This window comes from Petaurus breviceps, unplaced genomic scaffold (assembly GCF_028583685.1).
Source record: "Petaurus breviceps papuanus isolate PSGF00001 unplaced genomic scaffold, PetGlider_PUasm1.0 90784, whole genome shotgun sequence".
Classification (NCBI taxonomy): domain Eukaryota; kingdom Metazoa; phylum Chordata; class Mammalia; order Diprotodontia; family Petauridae; genus Petaurus; species Petaurus breviceps.
In genome coordinates, this window is record NW_027187345.1 from 5,194,546 (window position 1) to 5,218,846 (window position 24,301).

At 35.9% G+C, this 24,301-nt stretch overlaps 1 protein-coding gene across 3 annotated transcripts in view; it reads left to right on the top strand.

Moving 5' to 3' along the window:
- The window catches only part of RGS17 (regulator of G protein signaling 17), a 231,173-nt gene that overhangs the window by 183,942 nt on the left and 22,930 nt on the right, over positions 1-24,301 (top strand). For 2 of the 3 annotated variants that reach the window (XM_069069634.1, XM_069069635.1), the window contains exon 3: positions 23,411-23,500. In XM_069069634.1, the coding sequence (XP_068925735.1) occupies positions 23,411-23,500 (90 nt within the window). The remainder of the gene's footprint in view (positions 1-23,410; positions 23,501-24,301) is intronic. The other variant, XM_069069636.1, reaches the window with a different exon arrangement.

Below are 24,301 nucleotides of genomic sequence, written 5' to 3' on the forward strand. Positions count from 1 at the left end.
GGGGGGGGGGGGGGGGGGGGGGGGGGGGGGGGGGGGGGGGGGGGAACGGTGCATACAGAGGGTACCGTAATGTAGCATGTAGTGCGTAGCACAGAGGATCACCTTCACTACAGTAGCAATCTCAATAGGGCTTATTTTCGGGGGAGGGCTTATTTTAGAGGAATCTTACACAGTAAGGGGAGGGCTTATTTTTGGGATAGGTCTTATTATCGGGGAAACATGGTAGTAAGCTTCTACGGCCAGATTTGACCTCAAGATCTTCCTGATTATGAATCCAATATTCTTACCCACTTTACTACCTACCTACCTCTCACTGTGAACTTCTCAAGGCTTACCTCAGGTGCCCATTCCTATATAAGGCCTTCTCTCCCCAACCCTGTGGTTGTTAGTACTTTCTTCCTTACTCTCACCCCTCCAGATTAATTTGTACTTTGTCTATATTTTGCATTTGTTGATCTTACTACATAAACCCTTCATAATCTATCTCTCTCCTACTTTCCAATTTTCTTATATTTTACTCTCTTCCATGGACTTTTCAGTCTATTGACAATGGTCTTCTGGCTGTTTCACAAACAAGACACTTCATCTCCACTCCAGGCACTTTCTGTGACTGTTCCCCATGCCTGGAATGCTCTCCTTCCCCAACTCTGACTACTGACTTTTCTGCCTTCTTTTAAAGCTAAAATCCCATTTTCAACAGGAAGTCTTTCTTAGCCTCTCTTAATTCTAATATCTTCCTTCTATTGATTATTTTCTATTTATCCTCTACATAGCTTGTTTGGACATATTTGTTTGCTTGTGTCCCCAGCTAGTTGAAAAGCTCCTTAAGGGCAAGGACTGTCTTACCTCTTTTTGTATCCTTGTTGCTTAGCACAGGGCCTAGCACACAGTAGGAATTTAATAAATGTTTATTGACTGAATGACTGATGTTTCTCCCCAATGACGAATAAATTCCTTAAGGACTGAGTTTTATCTCTTTTTGGTCTTTGTACCTTACTTACCTAGCACAGTGTGCTGCACACAGTAGAAATGGCATATTTAATACTTTGTAGATATATGAATATATAACATTCATAAAAAGCTATAAAATTGAATATGAATAATCTACAATCTTTGCTTTACATGTATTGTATACAATATACCTCTGTATTATCTAACTCAAATATGAAAGAATGGCAGTCTCATTTCATATACTACCAATCTACTAGGCAGCTTGAAGAGGAAATTAATTTTTAAAAAGAATAAAAACATATGAATTGATTTTACAAACCAAGATGACTAAAATGATACTGGACATCTATCCCAATTGAGTCTAGTGATTTGTTCTCCAAGCCTTAAAGTCAGATGTGTATTAAATTTAAGCATACTATTGCTACCATAACTGAGTTCTGTGTTAATATATGTGGGTTTGTGATTGGACTCTATCCCAGGGTAACCATGGCTACTGCAAAGTTTGCTTTTTCCTTGCAACATTTTCTTCAGTGGAAACCAATTCTTCCAAGATTGAATTGCTTCCAAATGAAGGGCAGGCAAATATCAAGTATGCCAAGCCAGAATTTCCAGGATCTGGTACTCCACCCTCCCAAACCCTTCTTTCCAAAATCTCTTGCACATGTGTGTGCATGGGCACACACACACACACACACACAAATATGCAAGAATGAGTAAGTTTTCACTTATTCCCTGGGTTAAATCGAGTTATTATCCAAAGTAAAATACTTAGTCTCTGATCAGGAACCATGAAGTATTCACTAGGATAGACACTGAAATAATATCTACATCTAGATCAAATATTTTCAGGACTTTGAAAAACTTGCCTTTATTTTAAAATGTGACAGGAAAAGGGTAAAATTAAATGAATGACAAACTTTTCATTAGTCAAAATATATAGCCCCCTCCTTTAAGCTGTCATAATGTTGGCATAGTTTATAAAATGCTGAATATGGAGTCATGAAGAATTGAATTCAAACCCTGAATTACATATTAACTGAATTACAAATTACATTTACCTGCTTAAATCTTAATCTCAGTTTCTTCATGGATAAAATGGGAATGATGAAGAAGATTATGATGATGATAGCTTCTGCCTCACAGGATTGATATAAGGATCAAAATGAGAAAATATATAGAAAATACTTTGCAAACTTGAAAGCACCAAGTAAATGTTAATTATTAATAATAATATATAATTGTTATATATGATTATAATTAATATATGTTATTATTAATAATTTGACTCTTTGTTTTCTAATATACTTATTTATGGGAGAGGCAGTATGAAAGAGGGGACAGATGACCCTGGAGTCAGTTCTGCCTCTTGCATTTACTAGCCGTGTGACCATGAGCAAGACACTTTAGTTATGAGTACCCACAGACACTTCTCTAAGAGGAATCACTGGTTTGCACTAGTACTGTTACCATATCATGAGTGATGTCACAGGTACCAGCCAAAATACTTATCTATAAATTTTGTTATAAAAATAACAGAGTTTTACTTACTTCTTCAAAAATATAAATTCTTGACTGTAAAGAGGGATGCCACCAGGGACAGTGGAAAGAATAATAGATTTAAAATCAAAGGATGTGAATTCAAATTCACAGTTGAGCTCCTTCAGAAAGTCACTTTACTTCTCTGAATTTGTTTTCTCATCTGCTCAATGAAAGGGGTGCACTAGATGGTGTCCAAGGTCTCTTCTAGCTCTACTTCTCTCTGTTTTATTGACCCAGTTTGAGTCCCTAACAACACCTTTTTCAAAAGCATATTGAACATAGTTGACAGTCAGTAAATGTTTGGTGAATTTTAAAGGTATCATCATTTTTCATTTTGTTTATTTTTTAGCCCTCATCACCTACAAATATTATAATAACCTTTCATAAAGGGTTGCATATAGCCACAATCCACTTAGAATCCAGACCTTGTCTGACATTTTTGTAAGGGAAATGCTAAAAGACAATTCACTGAAATATCACCTTGAGACTTTTAAATTTTAGGGTTTTTTTCCCCCACAGGTCAAGGTTTCCTGTAATGTTAGACCCTATGCTGTGATAGGCATGTGCACTGTAATTCACACACAGAGAAGAATAGTTAGTTAACAGGATTTACTGTGTGTCTACTGTGTATGGTTTTAGCACAAATGTGTGTCCATATTCTACCATCTGCAAAGCTGGGAATATGAGCACAACCCAATATTTCATAATCATCATACCAATATGGTGGCATTTGGCATGTTTGTAAATATTACAAAAACAGACACATTTGCCAGAATTCATGTTCCGAAATCTATGTGAATCATTTCCAGTGGCTTCTAAATTCTTTGAGAGGGCACTTTGAAGTCCCAACCATAATCCTTTTTAAAAAATACCATTATTTATCCTTGCTTAAGATCCTATACCTACTGACTAATTCCTTTTAGAGTAATCCAGACTCTTTAGCCTCAGCATCAAGGTCAATCACTACCAACCTTCATGTAAATTCTTCCCCTTACTTTGTCAAACACATTTTTAGTACTTCCCAACAAGGACTCTCTGCTAAAAAACAAGCAAATGTACTTGAGTGAGATCACTTGATTGCTGCTGTTACCTCATCTTTACACATTACATTTTTCCGAACTTGCATTCCTTCCCACCTCCTGTCTGCCCATCATAAATAGCCATGTATTTTTTTTTAATCAAGGAAATAGAGGCCCAGAGACAGTAGGTGATTTGCCTAAGTTTGCTTATGTTTCTTTCAAAACATCATACAAAATTCAACTCTTTGATTCCTTCTTTTGTTTATTCTACCAGATTCTAATCATTGTATGTTCCCAGCTCTGAAGTATATAATTTTTACTACATTGGTTTGCTTATTGCTGCATGCATATGGTACTGGATAATAATAGCACCTATCTCCTAAAGTTGTTGTAAGGTTCAAATGAGATACTATTTGGAAAGTACTTAGCATAGTGCCTGACACACACTGTAGGTACCACATAAATGCTAGTTATTGTTGTTATTATGATAATTATTTATTGTTCTGATTTATGTGTCTGTCATTTGCCAAAATATGCCCATACACTTATGAAAATATGCATAGTTCATTTGTGAAAATCTGTATTTGCACAAAAATAAATTAGGGGGTAATTATACACTTTACAAATTGATTTATAATCAAGTTCCATTAAGTTGCAAACGTCCCTAATACAGCCAAGGTACAATGAGAAAAGTAGTTATCTATGAGTCAGAAATTCCCAGTTGTAGTCTCAGAAACACTGTGATCTCAATTATATCTTTTTGCAATAAAATGTTATTATTCTATAATAGTTCAGTTAAAGTGATTCAGAGTTTTTTTTAAGTGGTTATAGAATTTTTCCTGAGACTGTTACACAGAATGGGCTATATACTCAGTGTTATTATGTGTAGAGTGGTATACTATGGAGATAAGAATGAAATAGAAAAGGTAGATCTTTGTCTACAAGGAATATATCATATATATATGTAGAAAAAATACAGAGTTTGTTTCATTAGATTTTGTAATGTATTCTGAGAAAAAATATGTTGTAGATTCTAAAAGGGAATGAGAATTGCATTTTTTAAATTAACTTCAACTTCCCTTAGAACTCCAGTTGGCACATATTTAGCTAACATCTTTAAGGCTATTCATACTGTTTCTTGGCCAAAAAGTGAACTCTAACCATTCAGTAAATACTTATTGAGCTTTTGCTCTGTGTCCAGCATTGTGCTAAATGAGCATTATGAAATTTGAGAAATAGAGGAAATTATCACAGTTGTAAAATAATTTATCATATATTTGAGATGTTATTTATATAGGTATGTTATTCTTGGGGTACAGCAGAGACAAGGAATTCCTCTGGGGCATATTAATATTTTGTACCTTTTCAGTTACCATAATTGATGAATTAAGTTCAAGAGGTTTTTATATGAATAACTCTGTGTTGTTACCTCCCTCCCTCCTTTGATTGTTATCGATCCTAATCACATTACCCATGCTAAAGAGGATGGAATGTACTTCAGTAAAAGGAAAAATAATTAAAATTTAAGCTCACTTGTTACTATTGTTCAGGGCTTTAAACTTCCCACTCAGAAATAACAGGCTACTGAAGGCATTACCGTATATATTACTGAATTGTGCCATGTTTCAATATTGCCAGTTTGGACATATCTTAGATACCATGTTTTAGGACTTTAAAAGTGGAGCTTATAAAGAATTTCTTCAAAAACATCTCTTGACCAAACCAAATTTAATATATGTAATGGTCAAAGACAAAGCTCTATCCAGTGATACATCAATACTATATATCATTGAAATTAAGGGAATAATCTCTAATATCAATGTTCTCTATAATGGTGTACAAATTACCTGGGACAAAGTAAAACAAATACATTTATTGACATAAAATAAATCTTGCAAATTAAAAAATTTTAAAAACATTTAACATTCAATGTGTCTTTTATTTATTGCAATCACTTGCTTTTGACATATGACATTGAGTTCAAAAGATTTTGACATTTATTCTTTAGTTCATTGTTATGAAATCATATATCACATGGGATACTGAGTACTTTTAATGAACAATCTATTTTTTTCAGTTCTAGATGTGGCTGTTGTCCTTAGCTTTTCAATGAAAATTAAAGTAAATGAGTTCCTAGGCCCTTGAAGCATATTTGTCACCATCTCTTGAATAAATGTCTTAGCTCTTTGAGGTATAAAAGCCATGTTGCCATGTTCCATCTCAATTTGGGAATTTTGTAATTTTGGATCTCTGCTTCTCCACATATCAATATATTTCTCAGGCAGCTAGATGATAGAATGAATATAGTGTTAGATTGCGGAACACATGAGTTCAAATCCTGTCTCTGACACTTCCTAGTCATGTAACCCTGGGCAAGCTTGACCTCTCTCTGTTTCAGTTTCCTTATCTGTAAATTAGGGCTAATCACAGTGTATATACCTCATAAGATTGTTGTGAATATCAAAGGAGATAACAAATGTAAAGCACTTTGCAAACCTAAAAACACTATATAAATTCTAGCTGTAACGACATTCATATTATTCTCATGTTATTATAACAGTTTATATTCCTACAAAGGGAACAAGGCATCCAGATCTAATGATTTTTTATCCTCTAATAATTGTTTATTTTGGTGGATGTTTTACAGTATCATGAAGATATCTAGATCTTATAGGTTTACCTGGTACTTTTATAATAATTGTAGAGTAGCCTTGAAAGAAAAAGTCTGTTTCCTTAGGCACAATTATCTTTTCCCAATCTTTCATATAAAAATATTTATATATTCCGGGTATTGGTAAGTGTCTTTTCTTCATAGCAAAGGTTAGCAGCTATTTTCTTCCACTCATCTTCTTTCTCACTGTTCTTCCAACTTCAAAAAATCTTTGCTATACAGAAGAGGAATCAGTAACAATCTCTCCATCTGCCATATTCCTCTGAAAGGTTTTTGTTTGCTTCCTGAGGCTGAATTAGGTTGTTTTGCAACAACAATTTGTCATTTCTTGCTGTTATTTTTCATTTTTATCTAATTTCCTTTGAACTTCAATTGAACTAACCTTGGGCCATTATGGGCTTGAAGCTCCTGATTTCTCTACACCAACAGTCACTACAACATCTCTAATAGTCCTTGAGGTGTGTTCTCTAAAAGGTATAACTTTTATGTTTCCTTGAAATAACATCCATTTTTATGAACCACAGAATTTAAAATACAAAAAAAAAGAGAGCAAAGCAACACACATATGACATTGAATTTAGCACTGAACTGACAAAGAATTAATTAAAGATGAGGGAATTTTGTTTCATCTGGTCAAAGTCAGATGTTCAGAGTGAGTCCAGTAGAATGACATATGCATGACCATTGATTTTACAAAATAAAACCATATAAAATTATCGATTATTCTGAGTAATTCTCAAACTACTGTAATATCAGCATCCATGTATGGGCAGAGAATTCTTGCCAGCATGCTCAGCAGAAACCAGGAAATACATGTGCCACAATATGTTCAGATCATTTTATACAAAATAACCCCTGCTTAGGTTGTGATTCTTTTCATCAAAACCCTGCTTATTGATTCAAGGTAATAAAGAACACATTCTCAAAAAAAAAAAAAAAGGGCACTTTGAAAGAATACATGAATCAAAATATGTTAGAAGGAAACCAATCCAGTGAACTTTTATTATGATCAACTGTGAAAAGTATAGTTTGAGTTTAATTGGTAAAAATTGAAAAAATTTGTAGACTACTCAAAAGCATGATGACTTTCCATCATTAAGAATACTTCTTTTTAAAGAATATCAGAAGGTACTAGATATCGTGAACACCAAATGTCATATTTTTAAATGAAATTGATTATATACATATACAGTTATTTATTTAATAGAAAAGAAATAGCTAGATAGGGGCGGCTAGGTGACGCAGTGAATAGAGCACCGGCCCTGGAGTCAGGAGGACCTGAGTTCAAATCCAACCTCGGACACTTAATACTTACTAGCCATGTGGCCTTGGGCAAGTCACTTAACCCCAAATGCCCTGCCTTCCCCCCTTAAAAACAAACAAAAAGAAATAGCTAGATACAGACAACCGTTATAGAATCAGATGTCTATGCAATTATTTTAAGACAAAGGTCAAAGTAAACACCAAAATATAAGAAAAAATGCATATATACCCACACATAAAAGTTATAGCAATTCTGAATAACCATGGGTATCAGTCCTGGGCCTCCTCTTTTCACTCTGCATTATCTCCCATGGGTTCAATTATCTTCATGATATGATTCTTAGATTTGTCTATCCAACCCTAACCTCTTTCCTGACCTGTAGTCTTAAATCAGCAACTGCTTACTGACAACTCTCATCCTCTAGACATCTTAAATTCAGCATGTCCAGAACAAAACTCATATCTTTCCCTTAAAACCTTACCCTCTTCCTGACCTCCCTATTACTCTCAATGACACAACCATTGTCCCAGTGTCCAGATTAGCTACTTCAGTGTCATCATTGATGTCTCACTCCTACTCGTTCCATATAATTATGGGTAGACTGAGCCAATATAATGAAAATTACAATTCTACCAAAAATAATTCACTTTTTCAATGCCAGAACAATCAAATTACTAAAAAACTTTTATAGAGCTAAAGAAAAATAAGGGCAACCAGGTGGCACAGTAGATAGAGGGTTAGGACTGGAGTCAGGGAGACCTGAGTTCAAATGTGGCCACAGATACTTAATAGCTATGAGACACTGGGCAACTCACTTAATCCTATTTGCTTTAGTTAGCTCGAGAAGGAATGGCAAATTATTCTAGTATCCTTGCCAAGAAAACCCCAAATAAGGTCATGAAGAGTTGGATGTGACTGAAGGGACTGAACAACAATAAGAAGAAATAATAACAGAGTTCATCTGGAAGAACAAAAGGTCAAAAATATCAAGGGAATCAAAGAAAAAATGTCAAGGAAGGTGGCCTAGCAGTACCAGATCTCAAACAGTCTTAAAAGCAGTAATCATCAAAACTGTCTGGTAATGGCTAAGAAATAGCCTGGTGGATCAGTGGAATAGATTATGTACACAATACACAACAGTAAATGACAATAATAATATAGTGTCTGGTAAACTCAAAGTTACAAATTTTTAGGAGAAGAACTCACTTTTTGACAAAAAAAATTTCTGGGAAAACTGGAAAGCAGTTTAGCAAAACCTCTATAGAACAACATCTCACACTGTATACCAAGATATAATCAAAAAGGGTGATTTAGACATAAGGAGTCTAATTAGGAGAGCAAATTGGGAGAGCATGGAAAATTTTATGTGTCAAATCTATGAATGAGGCAAGAATTTATGACCAGACAAGAGATAGAATCAAGGGAAGTAAAATGGATAATTTCATTTACATTAAATTTAAAAGATTTTATACAAACTCAATACAGCCAAGATTAGAAGGAAAGCAGGAAACTGTGTGTGGGGGGGAATTATAGTAAGTTTCTTTGATAAAGACCTCATTTCTCAAATATATTGAGTACTGAATCAAATTGATAAAAATAGGATAAAGGGTCAAAGAATATAACAGGCAGTTTTTAGAAGAAGAAATTAAAGCTATCTCTAGTCATATAAAAATGCTATAAATCACTACTGATTAGAGAAATGCATATTAAAGCAACTCTGAGATATCACCTGACACCTATCAGATTGGCTGATGTGATAGAAAAGGAAAATGACAAATGTTGGAGGAAATGTGGAAAAATTGGAACACAAAATTGGTGGAATTATGAACTGATCCAACCATTCTGGAAAACAATTTGAAACTATAAGGGCTATAAAACTATGTATACCCTTTGACCTAGCAGTACCCCTACTAGATTTGTATCACAACAATATCAAAGAAAAAAAGAAAAGAATTCCTATCTACCACAATACTTATAGCAACCCATTTTGTGTTGTCAAAGAATTAGAAGTTGAGAGGATGCCCATCAGTTATGGAATGACTGAACAAGTTGTGGTATATGATTGTGATGGAATTCTATTGTTCCATAAGAAAGGATGAGCAGAATAGTTTTAGAAAAAAAACTTGGGAAGACTCATATGAACTGATGCAAATTGGAGACAGCAGAACCAGGAGAACATTGTATATAGTAATGGCAATATTACAAGAGGATCAACTGTGAATGACTTAGCTCTTCTGATCAATAAAATGATCCAAGACAATTCCAAAAGACTTTTGATGAACAATGCTATCTATCTTTAGAGAAATAACTTATGGAATCTGAATACAGACTGAAGCATAATGTTTTTCATTTTAGTTTTATTCTTGTTTTTTTCAACATGGTTAATATGGAAAAATGTTTTGCATGATTTCACATGTATAACTGATATCACATTTCTTGCCTTCTCAATGGGTGAGGGAGGGTGGGAGGGAAGGAGATAAAATTGTTTTAATTAATGCTAAAATAAATAAATAATAAATTGGGGGAAGGGGGCTCTCTAAGTTACAAAGTGCTACAAAAATGTGAGTTGTTGTTATTAGTTTATTTTAATAATTTCCTGATCCTGGGGACAACTCTGGATGAACTGGTAAAAATATTTCAGGGCATCAGGTCCCTGTGATGCCTCAGGTATCTCAAGTATTGTTTTTTCTGGAGGGGGAAAGCAAGGCAATTTGGGGTTAAGTGACTTGCCCAAGGTCACACAGCTAGTAAGTGTGTCAAGTGTCTGAGGCGGGATTTGAACTCAGGTCCTCCTGATTCCAGGGCTGGTGCTCTATTCACTATGCCACCTAGCTGCCCCTCTTTTTTTAAGTGGAATTAAATCTTTTAGCATAATCAGTTTAGGAAAACTGCATCATAGCTGCTGATATTCATTATATCCAAGAAAAGAGACATACAATCGATAGCGTGACCACCCCTATGATTTCCTAGGATTACTGAATTTATATCATGTTTATTTCCCCCAAAAGTCATTTGCTGCTTACTACCAATAAGGTTTCCATGGCAGTAGAATTATCAGTATGAAGACACTTTCCATAATACCAAATAGTTTCAGACTTCTTTAATTTGTGCCAGTACATTAGAATGACCAAAAATTACTTCTGTGTGGGACTGACACTTCACTTGAAAATGTCAGAGTTGTGCTTGACCACAGAATAGCAGATGACATTAAGGCGGAGTTCTTAACCTGGAGTCCATAGGGTCACTCAAGGATCTGTGGATAGATATAAGGGAGTCTGTGAATTTGGATTAGAAAAAAAAATAACTCCTTTTTTCCCCCTAATCTCTAATTGAAATTTAGCATTTCCCTTAAAAAAATTGTTCATGACTGATCCAACCATTCTGGAGAGCAATTTAGAATTATGGCCAAAGGGCTATAAAAATGTGCATGCCCTTTGACCCAGCAATATCATTTCTAGGTCTCTATCACAAAGAGATTATACAAATGGAAAAAGGACACATCTACAAAAATATTTATAGCAGCTCTTTTTGTGGTGGCAAAGAATTGGAAATTGAGGGGGTTGCCCATCAGTTGGGGAATGACTGAACAAGTTGTGGTATATGAATGTAATGGAATACTGTTGTTCCATAAGAAATGATGAGCAAGCGGACTTCAGAAAAACCTGGACTTATATGAAGTGATGCTGAGTGAAGTGACCTTAGGTCTTCTAAGCAATTCGAGGACCTAAAACAACTCCAAGACTCATGATGGAAAATGTTATCCATATCCAGAGAAAGAAATATAGAGTCTGAATGCAGATCAAAGCATACTATTTGCTCTCTTTTTTGTTTTGTTTTTTTCTTTCTCATGGTTCCTCCCTTTCATTCTAATTCTCCTATACAAGACTAATGTGAAAATATGTTTAATAAGGATGTAAATGTAGAGCCTATATCTGATTGCATGCTGTCTTGGGGAGGGGGAAGGGAAAGGAGGTGGAGAAAACTGAAAACTTACGGAAGTGAATGTTGAAAACTAAAAATAAATAATTTTTTAAAAATTATTCATGGTACATGGGCTTCACCAGTTCGCCAAAGGGGACCATGACACAAAAAAGGTGAAGAGTATCTGTACTTGGGCATCAGTTGCTTGCACTCAACAACTCCAGAACAGAGGTACATAAAAATTGACAAAGGAAACTCTCATAATGCTGTGGGAGTCAAGAATTTCCACAACTATCACTAGGACAATGCCTTAATAATTTATACTAAGCCTCTTCCCCAGCCTCTATCAGAATTCTTGACTAGCTGTGTTGCCATAGGCAACACTTAACTTCTCTAAGTCTCAGTTTCCTCACTTGTAAAAATGAGTTTAACAATACCCACAGGGTATTTGTGAGGTTCAGATGAAGTAGCAGATATAAAGAAAGCACTGTGCAACCTTTAAAATGCCATATAAATCTTAGTTGTTGGGTTTTTTGTTGTTTGTCATGTTACCATATAAGTAGAACTGGAATCTTTTCCTCGGTGCCTCTGAATACATACTTGTCCACAAACCAGCAGAAGCAATATTGAGTGCTGATGCCTTAAGCTATCTACCACTGAGTGTCATGGATTATGTTCTATACCCCTGCAAAGGAAGGTTTCATCATAAACTATTCCAAACAAATTTATCAGACAGATTATTTTATTTTTTTAATTTTTTATTATGAATTTGATGAAAACACACACACCATTTCCATAAATTAAATGGAACAGAAAAAGAGGATTATATGTGAAACTGTGAATATTTATTAATACAGGTTGCTAAATTTTAAAGTGTTTAGTAGGTTCAAGATGTTACTTTCATCTGGTAGGTTAACTGCAGAGAATCCCAAACAGCCCTTAGTCTAGAATTTGTTTCTACAATATGGGAAGGCAGGGTGACTGATTTGTGGGGCCAGAGATGTACCAGCTATAGCCTCCAATAACCAAAATAAGATCATTAACATCTCTACCAATCTGAGGTGGTTTATGGCAGGTTTATAAAAGCAGAGATAGTCCTAGCTTCTAAAACAGTGTTTCTTTTCTTTAATTATTTATTTATTTTACCCCAGTTATGTGTAAAAATGATTTTTAAGATTTGTTTTTAAAACTTTGAGTTCCAAATTCTCTCCCTACCCTACCCCCCATTGAGAAGGTAAACAATTTGATATAAGTTATACATGTGTATTTATGCAAAACATATCCATAATAGTCATGTTGTGAAAGAAAACAGACAAGGAAAAAAACTCAAGAAAAATAAAGTAAAAAAAAAAGTTTGCGAGTCAGGACGACCTGAGTTCAAATCCGGCCTCAGACACTTAACACAAAAACTAGCCGTGTGACCTTGGGCAAGTCTCTTCACCCCAATTGCCCTCCAAAAAAAAAAGTTTACTTCAATTTGTATTCAGAACCATCAGTTCTTTCTCTGGGGATGGATAACATTTTTTCTCATAAGTCCTTCAGAGTTGTCTTGGATCATTGTATTGCTGAGAATAGCAGAGTCATTCCTAGCTAAACATCTTACAATATTGCTGTTATTTTATATATACCGTGTTTCCCCGATAATAAGACCTATCCCGAAAATAAGCCCTCCCCTTACTGTGTAAGATTCTAAAATAAGCCCTCCCCCGAAAATAAGCCCTATTGAGATTGCTACTGTAGTGAAGGTGATCCCCTGTGCTACACACTACATTACGGTACCCTCTGTATGCACCTCCCCCCGTGAAACGCACGCAGCGCTCCGAGCTGCATCCAATCAGAGCTGCAGCAGTGAGCGCGTCATCCTGTTCTTCCCCAGTGATTTGCTTGCTGGTACATTTTTTTGTTCATATTTACCTGTTTATTAAAATTGCTGTCAATGTTCATTAAAATAAGCCCTCCCCTGAAAATAAGCCCTCTGGTGTTTTTCTGTCCAAAAAAATAATAAGACAGTGTCTTATTATCGGGGAAACACGGGGTAGTACATTTCACTTTGCATCAGCCCATGCACTTAAGTCTGAGAGCATCCTGCTCATCATTTCTTATAGTACAATAGTATTCCCTCATAATCACATACCACAACTTGTTCAGCCATTCCCTAATCCTCAACTTCTAATTCTTTACCACAGAAAAGAGCTGCTGTAAATATTTTTGTGCATATAGGTCCTTTTCCTTTTTGGTTTTGTATCTCTTTTGGGATACAGACTTAGTAGTGGTATTGCTAGGTCAAAGGGTATGCATGTAAACCAGTGTTTTTTAAACTGGTTCTTATTTTTCAGAGTTGACTTATGTTGACAGGCCAGGGAAGAGCAAGAGAGCCAGTTGAGATCTTTTCACGGCAAGGCAATGCAGCTCTGGTATACTGAATGTTTTGGGGGTTGTCCGTGTGTTTGTATTTGTGCTTCAAGTGTGTCCTTGGGGTGTCTCCTGGAGTAAAATACAAGGTATTGCAGGCATTAAAGGATAGCATCTCCTGAAACCCTTCCCTATCATCTTAGCATGCCTACTTCCAAGGTTATTGGACACTGGTAGAACTGAGTATGGAAGGAAGAACCTACAGAGAAACTCCCTAAGGAATTCAAGCTATTCACATCCCAATAACATGAATTACCTTACATTAATGTCAATATGAATTAATTTGAAATTCAAGGTTCTAATCCGGAAAATGATTATCATATCACCTTATAGATGACACAGTTTAGGAAACATCAGATTTTTTGTATGAAAAATATCATTGGAGGGGTGGCCAGGTAGCGCAGTGAGTAAGAGCACCAGCCCCAGAGTTGGAATGACCTAGGATCGAATCCAGGCTCAGACATTTAGCACCCACCCAGAAACACCTGGCTGTGTAACCTTGAGCAAGTTACTTAACCCCAATTGCTTAGGGGCAGCCAGGTGGTGCAGTGAGTAAGAGCACTGGCCCCAGAGTTGGGATGACCTGGGATCAAATCTGGGCTCAGATACTTAGCACCACACCCAGAAATAACTGGCTGTGTAATTTTGAGCAAGTTACTTAACCCTTATTGCTTTAATATATGTACACATATATCATTGGCTAAAGGATGTATCAGGTGGTCTGTGATTGATATTTTTTAAATTGTAAAAGAGTATGGCACATGCCAAAATACTTGACCATAACCAACCAAAAGGTTTTCCGTGGAAAGACTAAAAAGTCTCTTGTCAAACCATATTGATTTTATTCCTCCCCCCACCTCGAACACATACATTGACTATGTCTGAAAATAAATGTCTTAAGTTACGTCTTAAATTTCTCACTTCTCTCAAGAGGTTAGTAGTATGCTTTATCATCAGTTCTCTAGAATCAAAGGAGGTCATTGCATAGATCAGAGCTCTCAAGCTTTCAAAATTGTTTTTCTTTATAATGTTCTTGGGTAAATTGTTCTTCTAGTTCTAGTCACTTCACTCTGCATCAGTTCATATAGGTCTTGCTACTTTGCCTATACCCGTTCACTTCATCATTTTTGGCACAATACTATTCAACTATGTTTGTATACCATAATTTCTTTTGCCATTTCTCAAGAGATGAATTGGCCTTTGGTTTCCGCTTGCTGTAGTTAATTTTGTGCATTTGACCTTTCCTCTTTTGCTTATCTTCTTAGTATACAGTTTAGTGAATTTGGAGGCACAGTTTTGAGTTATTTTCTAAAATAGCTGAGCTAAATCATAGATCCACCAATGGTACATGTGTGCCAGTTTTCCCACAGCTCCTCCAGCATTTGTTATTGTGTGTGTGTGTATGTATGTGTGTTTTTGTCACTTTCCCAGTCTGATGACTGTAAAGTAGAAGCTCAGAATACCTTTAATTTTCATTTCTCTACTGGTAATTTGGAGCACTTTTTTCATATGTTTGTTGACAGCTTAGATTTCTTCCTCTGAAAACTGCCTGCTCATTTCATTTGACCATCTACTTATCAATGAATAATTCAAACTGATTTTGAAAGATCATGTCAATATAAAACTTGTCTACTGAGGCAAATTGTTTTTCAAAGTGGCTCAAAGTGCTCTAAGTTCCCTCTACACTCTATGCTTTTTATAACAATCACAGCCCTATACCAATTATCATGCTTTCTCATTTGGGGCAATAGGCTCACCTTATTGCCAGGCCACAATGGCAGAGAAAAGTCAGAGATTTTCCCAAGATTTTCCAATTTCCCTTCCAAAGAACTATAAATAACACCTCAAAGTGAATTCTGGAGGGGCAGAAGCCTCAAAAGGATGTGGTAAAACAGTTTTCCAGACCAAGATGACAATAGCATTGCTGAGTTCTCGTCATCACAGCTCATTAAAATCAAGAAATCAATGAAGCTAAAAGGAGATTTATGGGATACCTTTCCAACAAGAGATTTCTCATCTCTCTGTTTATTATTTCATATTCTGCATCAGGAGTCTGTCCTACTGTCTTAATAGATGACTTTCATAGAAATGTAATTTGGATGCTGTTTTTCATTTATTTCTGACCTAAGAATGGGTCTTTGCCAAGGGCTTTGGAGCTGAGTGAAGGTGACCTCCTGGAACTATAATTGAGGCCCCAAAGCTTGTCATACAAAGTCCTGTATCCAACCGAGACTGTAAGGTATGACATGATGAGGTATGGAGGAATAATTCCCAGAGTGATTTGGCATCAAAACCTTTAGAAAGAGTTTCTTTGATCCTGGCCTGTGGAATCAGTTATTTAGCTGCCCTTCCCAAGGACTCTACAGCCACAAAGTGAAGGAAGCAATCATTCTTGCAGCTTCAAATGCTGAAGAAAAGTCACTTTATATTTCTATACTAATTATTCCGGGCAATATACTAATTATTCTGCCCCTTAAAAATGTTATGTGAGGGGCGACTAGGTGGTGCAGTGAGTAAGAGCGCTGGCCCCGGAGTCAGGAGGACCCAGGATCAGTTCTGGCCTCAGATACTTAATACCCACACAAAAAAGAACTGGCCGTGTAACCCTGGGCAAGTTACTTAACCCCAGTTGCTTTAAAAAAAAAATGTTATATGAGCTAAGGTGTTAGGTGCATGTGCCAGGTAGCATTGAGATTCAACACAATATTGTTATTCTTTTTAAATCTCTTGGTATTTTGTGCCTTTGGAGTTTTCTTAGTTGATGCTGTGGTGATTTATAGAAAGGTTCCTTACTAGCACAGTTTAGTTATGCTGCAGTCCTGTTCATTCATTGCCTGTTAATTATAAACAACATATGATAACAACAACTAGCATTTGTGTGGTGCTCTAAAACTTTTAGTGTTTTACATTCAGTATGTCATTAGAACTTCACAACCACCTGGTCAGGTCAGTTCTCTAGGTATTATACCAATTTTACAAGTGAAGATATTGAAGCTCCAATAAGTTCAGTAAAGTGCGCATTGTCACACAGCTCAGTGTCAGACGTGGGATTTGCACCCAGGTCTTCCTGATTTGAAGTCTAATCTCCATCTTCTACCTCATCTGATTTTTCCATCACCATTATTATCAACATAAATATTTAATGCAGCCATTGATCTTATCAATGTGGATACTCATTCATACCTAATTCTTTGCTATGATTTTTGTCCATGGCCTTCTATTATAGAAAAATAAATAATTTACACCCATAGAACACTTTAAGATTTCCAAAGCACATTTCCCACAACTCTCTGAGGCAGGTAGCATCAGTAGAATAATCTAGATTTTATGGATTAGGATAATGAGACACAGATAAATCATATATCAAATAATTATAAGACATAGTATTCGAACTCTCAATTCACTTTCCACCATATTCACAGGGCTGTGAAACAATTAAAGTACAGTTTATGTTCTCAGTTATTCACAAAACAATTGACCAGAGTTGAATTGGTGTAAATATGAGGGGAAATTGTAATGTAACTTAACGTGATTTCCCATGAGGAGCTTTCTTAAAAAGAAAATAAATCAATCTTCCTAGGCACATGATATCATTTATAAAATATGGCACAGGTCTATTTGTTTTCTGTTCCATTTCTTTTTAAATTTTGTTCTCAGTCATGGGTTAATCATGCGTATAGATAAATAGACTGGAAAGAAATACACATAAACACACATACACACTTCCATTTTAGAATTGGTGAATAAATGGTCTTTTCTGAGCATCTTGATATCTTTAACTACTTCACCTTCAAAGAAAGTTGTTGTGGTTATATATAAGAAAATACCACATTAGAATTATGTTATCGATAGATCAGTGGAATAGGTTAGGGACACAAGACAGAGTAGTCAATGACTATAGTAATTTACTGTTTGATAAACCCAAAGACTCAAACTTTTTGGATAAGAACTCACTATTTGACAAAAACTGCTGGGAAAACTGGAAAATAGTATGGTAGAAACTAGCCACAGACAAACATCTTAAACGGTATACCAAAACAAAGTCAAAATGGGTACACAATCTAGATATAAAGGCTGATACTATAAGCAAACCGGGAGAGCAAGGAATAGTTTACCTGTCAGATTTATGGAGAAGGGAAGACTTTATGACCAAACAAGAGATAGAGAACATTATGAAATGCAAAATGGATAATTTTGATTACATTAAATCGAAAAGGTTTTGCCTAAACAAAGCCAGTGCAACCAAAATTAGGAGGGAAGCATAAAATTGGGAAAGAATTTTTACAGTGTCTTTGATAAAGGCCTCATTTCTAAAATACATAGAGAACTGAATCAAATTTATAAATATACAAGTCATTCCCCAACTGATAAATGATCAAAGGATATGAACAGGCAGTTTTCAGAGGACAAAATTAAAGCTATCTATAGTCATGTGATAAAATGCTCTAAGTCACTACTGATTAGAGAAATGTAAATCAAAACAACTCTGAGATACCACATCACACATATCAGATTGGCTAAAATGACAATTTATCATTTTCATAAATGCTAGAGAAGATGTGGGAAAATTGGAACGCTAATGCATTGTTGGTAGAGTTGTAAACTGATCCAACCATTTTGGAGAGCAAATTGGAACTATGCCCAAAGAGTTATAAAACTGTGTATACTGGGGGTGGCTAGGTGGTGCAGTGAATAGAGAACTGGCCCTGGAGTCGGGAGGACCTGAGTTCAAATCCAGCTTCAGACACTTAACACAAAAACTAGCCGTGTGACCTTAGGCAACTCACTTAACCCCAATTGCCCTCCAAAAAAGCAAACAAACAAAAACCTGTGCATACCTTTTGAACTAGTAATAACACTTTTAGGTCTGTATCCCAAAGAGATAATACAAATGGAAAAAGGACCCACATCTATAAAAATATTTATACTAGCTCTTATTGTGGTGGCAAAGATTGGAAATTGAGGTGATGCCTATCAGTTGGGGAATGGCAAAATAAGTTGTGGTATATGGATGTAATGGAATACTATTGTGCTATAAGAAATGATGCGCAAGCAGACTTCAGAAAAACTTGGAAAAACTTTTATGAACTGATGCTGAGTGAAGTGAGCAAAACCAGAAAAAACTACACAGTAACAGCCACATTGTGCAATGATTAATGTTGATAGACTTATCTCTTCTCAGCAATTCAAGGATGTAAGACAACTCCAAAAGATTCATGCTGTTCACATCCAGAAAAGGAACTATGGAGTCTGAATGCAGATAGAAGCATATTACATCCTCTCTCTCCTTTTGTTTTGTTTTGTTTTGTTTCTTCTTTCTCATGGTTTCTCCCACTGGTTCTAATTCTTTACATATTACATGCCATCTTGGGGTGGGGGTTGGGGAGACGTGGGGAGAAAATTTGGGACTCAAAATCTTATGGAAGTGAGTGTTGAAAACTAAAAATAAATTTTAAAAGAAATATTACATTGATAGCTGTGTGACAGATGAATTAGAGAGGAAAGAGTCTTGAGGGAAGGAGAATAAGGAGGAAACAACAGGTCTCAGAGAAAAGGGGAAAATGTGAGAGAAGTTGTGAAGGTGCAATTGACAAAACTTGGCATCTAACTGTATATGTGAAGTAACAGACTCCATGGTGAAAACCTGTGTAACTGGAACACTGACTGTATCCTTGGAAGAAATAGAGAAGTTCTGAAAAGGAGTGGGGCTAGGGGAAAAGATAATTAATTCTGTTTTGGACATGTTGAGTGTAAGAAGCCTTTGTCCTATGTTCCTTAGGTCTCATAGGCAATAGATGATGTAGGCCTGGATATGCAGATCTGTGAGTTACCTTCATACAGATGAGAATTAAATTCATGTGAGCTGATAGGGTCACTAAAAAAAAGAGTGTACAGAGAGAAGAGAAGGCGCAAGACAAGACTTTGGTCTGCACCCATATGTAGGGAGTGCAATATGAATGATGATCTGGCAAAGAAGACTGAGATGGATTGGTCATACAGGTAGAATAACCAAGATTTGGCAAGTAAGAGATCATTGATAACTTTGGAGAGTTGAGTAATGAAGTCAGAAACTAAATTAGAAAAAGCTGATAAGTAAGAAGAAAAGAAGAGGGGAGGATGAAAGTAAACAGATTTTTCCTGGAGTTGCCTGTGAAAGGGAATAGAGACATAGGTAAATAGTTTAAGGACACATCTCTAGAAATTTCAAGATAATTGACAATGGATGAGCAACAAAATCCAGCAGTTCTCTCAGTAATTAGGGAAGTTATTTCATTTGGCCATGGTGAATTGAATTTACTTAGGAAAGTCTCACCCTACTTATTTTGGGTTTCAACCCCTGTTAACCATTTTAACCAGTTAGTAGGCCATTACAATAGTCTAGGCAATGGTTTAAATTAAGATGATAGCAGTATGAGTGGAAGAGATGGAAGAGAAGAACATGGAAGGGGCAGATTCAAGAGATACCATAGGAGCAGTATTAATAACACTTGGCAATTAATATGTGAGAGTGAGGAAGACAAAAGAGTCAAACATCATGCTAAGATTCTGACCTGGTTAATTAGAGGAGAGGGAAATCTGGGGAAGGGACAGACAGGAAACAAAATGGAGAGTTTAATTTTAAACATGTATATGAAGTACTGTCAAGATAGCCACATGAAATTGTTTGGAAGGCAATTGGAGATTTAAGTCCAGACTTCAGCAAAGACAGTAGAATTGGCTGTATAGACCTGGGAGTCATGGTAAATCATGGAAGTATGTGAGATCACCAATGGAGAACCTGTAGAAAGAGAAAAGGTCCAAGGATAAAACTTTAAGGGGCACCTACGCTTAGGGAGTAGAAAAATATAAAATTAACAAAGAGGAGACCAAGAGGGAATGATTAAATAGGTAGGAAAAAACAGGGTCATGAGAACCAAAAGGGGAAACAGTATCCAGAAAATTAAAGTCCACAGAGTCCAAAGCTATAACAAGATGAAGCCTGAGCAAAACCCATCATATTTACTAAGAGTTTACTCTAGGGACCCTGACAATAGTTTCAGTTGAGTGGTGGAGATGCAAGTCAGATTTCAAGAGGTTTAGGACTGAATGGAAACTATAGTAAAAGAAACAAAAGTAGATTATTCTTCTAAACATTTAGAAATGAAGATATACTGTAAGTTTCAAAGGATAACAACATTAAAGGAAGGCTTTTTGTTTGTTTAGGGGAAGTTCTGAACATGTTTGTAGACAGAAGGGAAAGATGTAATAATGAAAGAGATGAAAGGGAGAGGGAGACAAAGAGAGGGAAAGACAGAGGGAAAAACAGAGACAGAGAGCGAAAGAGGAAGAGAAGGAGAGAAGCTGCAGGAATTAGTGTATAGAGGGATGGAGGGTTGGCCTTGGGGTCAAGAAGACCTTGGTTCAAATACTACCTCAGACACTTAGTTGCTGTGTGACCTTATGCAAATCACTTAAGCTCTGTTTTCCTTTCTTCATCTGTAACACCTGCCTCCCAGGGTTGTTGTAAGAATCAAATGAGAGATAATAATTGTAAAGTGCTATATAAATGCTAGATATTATTATTGTTGTTGATGTTGCTGCCATTGTTATTATTTCCATTAAATTCTAAGGAAGGTGTTATTGCCCTGATAATTCTAGAAGGCCCTGTAGCAGAAGTAAGACTTGAATCAGGGGTTTGGGAGGGGGGGAGGGGCAGGACATGTCTTAGATAAGGACATAGGAAGAGAGTAGAAATTGCATACAAGGATAATGAAGCATACTTCAATCTGCATTCAGAGCTTACCAATTTTCTCTTTGGAGGTAGATGGCATTTTTCATCATGGGTCCTCTGGCATTCTTTTGGATCATTGTCTTGATCCGAGTAGCTAAGTCTTTCATAGTCGATCATCCTTAAAATACTGCTGTTACAATGTTCTCCTAATTCTTCTCACTTTACTTTGCATCAGTTCATAAAAGTCTTCCCAGCTTTTTCTGAAGTCCACCTGCTCATTATTTCTTGTAGCACAATAGTATTCCATCACAATTATATAGGGCAACTTGTTCAGTCATTCCCCAATTGATGGGCATCCTCTCAATTTCCAATTTTTTGCTACTACAAAAAGAAATGCTAGAAATATTTTTGTATAAATGTATCCTTTCCTTTTTTCTTTGATCTCTTTGGTATACAAACTTAGTAATGGCATTGCCAAGTAAAAGGGTATGCACAGTTTTATAGTTCTTTGGGCATAGCTCCAAAGTGCTCTCCAGAATGGTTGGACTAGTTTACAAGTTCCCCAACAGTGCATTAGTGTTTCAATTTCTCCACATCAAGCATTTGTGATGTTTCTGTTCTATCATGTTAGCCAATCTGATAGGTGTTAGGTGGTATCTCAGTTATTTTAATTTGTATTTCTCTAATCCATAGTGATTTAGAACTTTTTTTTCTTATGTTGATTGATAGCTTTGATTTCTTCTGAAAAATGCCTGCCTGTTCATATCACTTGACCATTTGTCAACTGGGGAATGTCTCTTATTTTTAGATATTTGACACAATTTCTAGGAATACAATTAATTAAAAAAAAACACAATTCCTATATACAATCTATTGGGGGGGGGGGTGATACCACACAAAAAGAGGCAGAAAAGTGGAGGGCTGAGGGAAGGACAATGAATGGGACACCAAAGGGTGCCTAGTTCAAGGGCATCTTATTCTGTGGAGTTGAGAAAAAAAAAAGACAGGGCAGCAGATCAGAGTGGAGTGAGCTCCTAAACTACTGTTTCTGCCTTCTATAAAATAAGTCATTGGGAGGAGATCGGCATTCTACCTTCTAGCCCTCCAATCAGAGGAGAGAGGGGGCTGCAATAAGTGACATCAGTCAGTTAGTGGCCTGGTGATGAGATTAGAAGTGAGGAGTTTAACCTTGAAGGAGAGTATTGTTCAGGTAAGTTGGAAAAAAAAAAGGGGGGGGGGCAACGATGCAGAGTGGAGAGTAGAGTGCTAATAATGGACATGAAAAAGAAGGGACAGCTTGATGATTGACTGATGTTATGGAAGAGAGAGGACAGGCAAGGATGAATTGGGGGTTTTAAACATGAGATAAGGAGATGGTTTGGGGAGGAGGATGATAGGTAAATAATATACTATATATTAGATTCACAGATTAAGAAAAAAATGAAAAACGTTATGGATATAAAAAGAGCCTGGAATAGAATAATTATACTACTTAAAATGAAAAGTGAATTTCCATTTAGGCAATAACAAAGTATCAAGTATTGTTACATTAAAGATAGAAAATATTGAAGTACATAATTGTCTAATTGTTTTGGGAAATTGTAAGAAAGTCAAATTCTGGAAGGAGGTTGTCAGAGAATATAACTATATTCAAACAAGATTTTTAAAATTTTGTTTTGTGTTTTTATCAAATATTAGTAATGATTGTAAAAAGGCATGATATCTAATTATATATGTAGATATAATATGCATAATTTTAAAAATGTATGGTCTTGTTCTGCTTTGATCATTTTTAGCATATCTGCATAGTTAACCATTTAGATATACATTTTTTCTATGAAATATTGTATTGATAAACTCATTCATTTATTTAAAATAATTGACTTTCTCTAGACAAAATAAAGTGTTGTGCTACATTACAGCCTCACTGTTAGGAATGAAGATAGAGGTGACAATGCGGGAAGGCCAGCACATACAACAAAAATGGAGAGTATTCAGGCAGTAGAAGAATGGTAAGTTTGGATGCTATCTTGATAATTTTATATTGTGTTTATATGGCATCTGTATTCTGTGATTGCTAGGTATTTCATTTTTGGGTTTTTTTTCAGAATTTAATATATCCACCAAGTACTTTCATTTCTTGGGTTACAGCCAAATGTATTCACACAGGTTTTGCCCCTGCAGTGTGCTTTTTTTCATCTGATATTTCTCAAGACACCATTGTGTTATTATAAATGGTGCTAGAAAGTTACCCATTTCCATAGCCTGTAAAGCCCTATCTCTCTGATTCATGCAAAAACAAGATTGTTACCTGCATTATCCATAAAATAACCCTAATTTGTCCTTCTCATTTCTGATATTACCTTCATTGTTCTTATTTGTAGTGGAGACTAAAACATGAGGAAAGTCAGTTTCCTCATGTTTTAGTAACTGTTCGAAATAAGAATAAAGATAACTTCATAAAGAACCAAACTGACTTAGGCTAGCTATACTTGGTTATTTATGTGAAAGGGTCAAAACCACACACACATATACAACACAGACACAGAAACACATATAGAAATATGTTATATATCAATGTCTATATAACAGTATAGATGGCAGCTAGGTGGTGCAGTGGATAGAATGCCAGGCCTAGAATCAGGAAGACTCCTCTTCCTGAGTTCGAATCTGGCCTCAGATACTTCTTATTAGCTGTGAGACCCTGGGCAAGTCACTTAACTCTGCTTCAGTTTCCTTGTCTCTAAAATGAGCTGGAGAAGGAAATGGCAAACCACTCTAGTATCTTTACCAAGAAGACCCCAAATGGCATC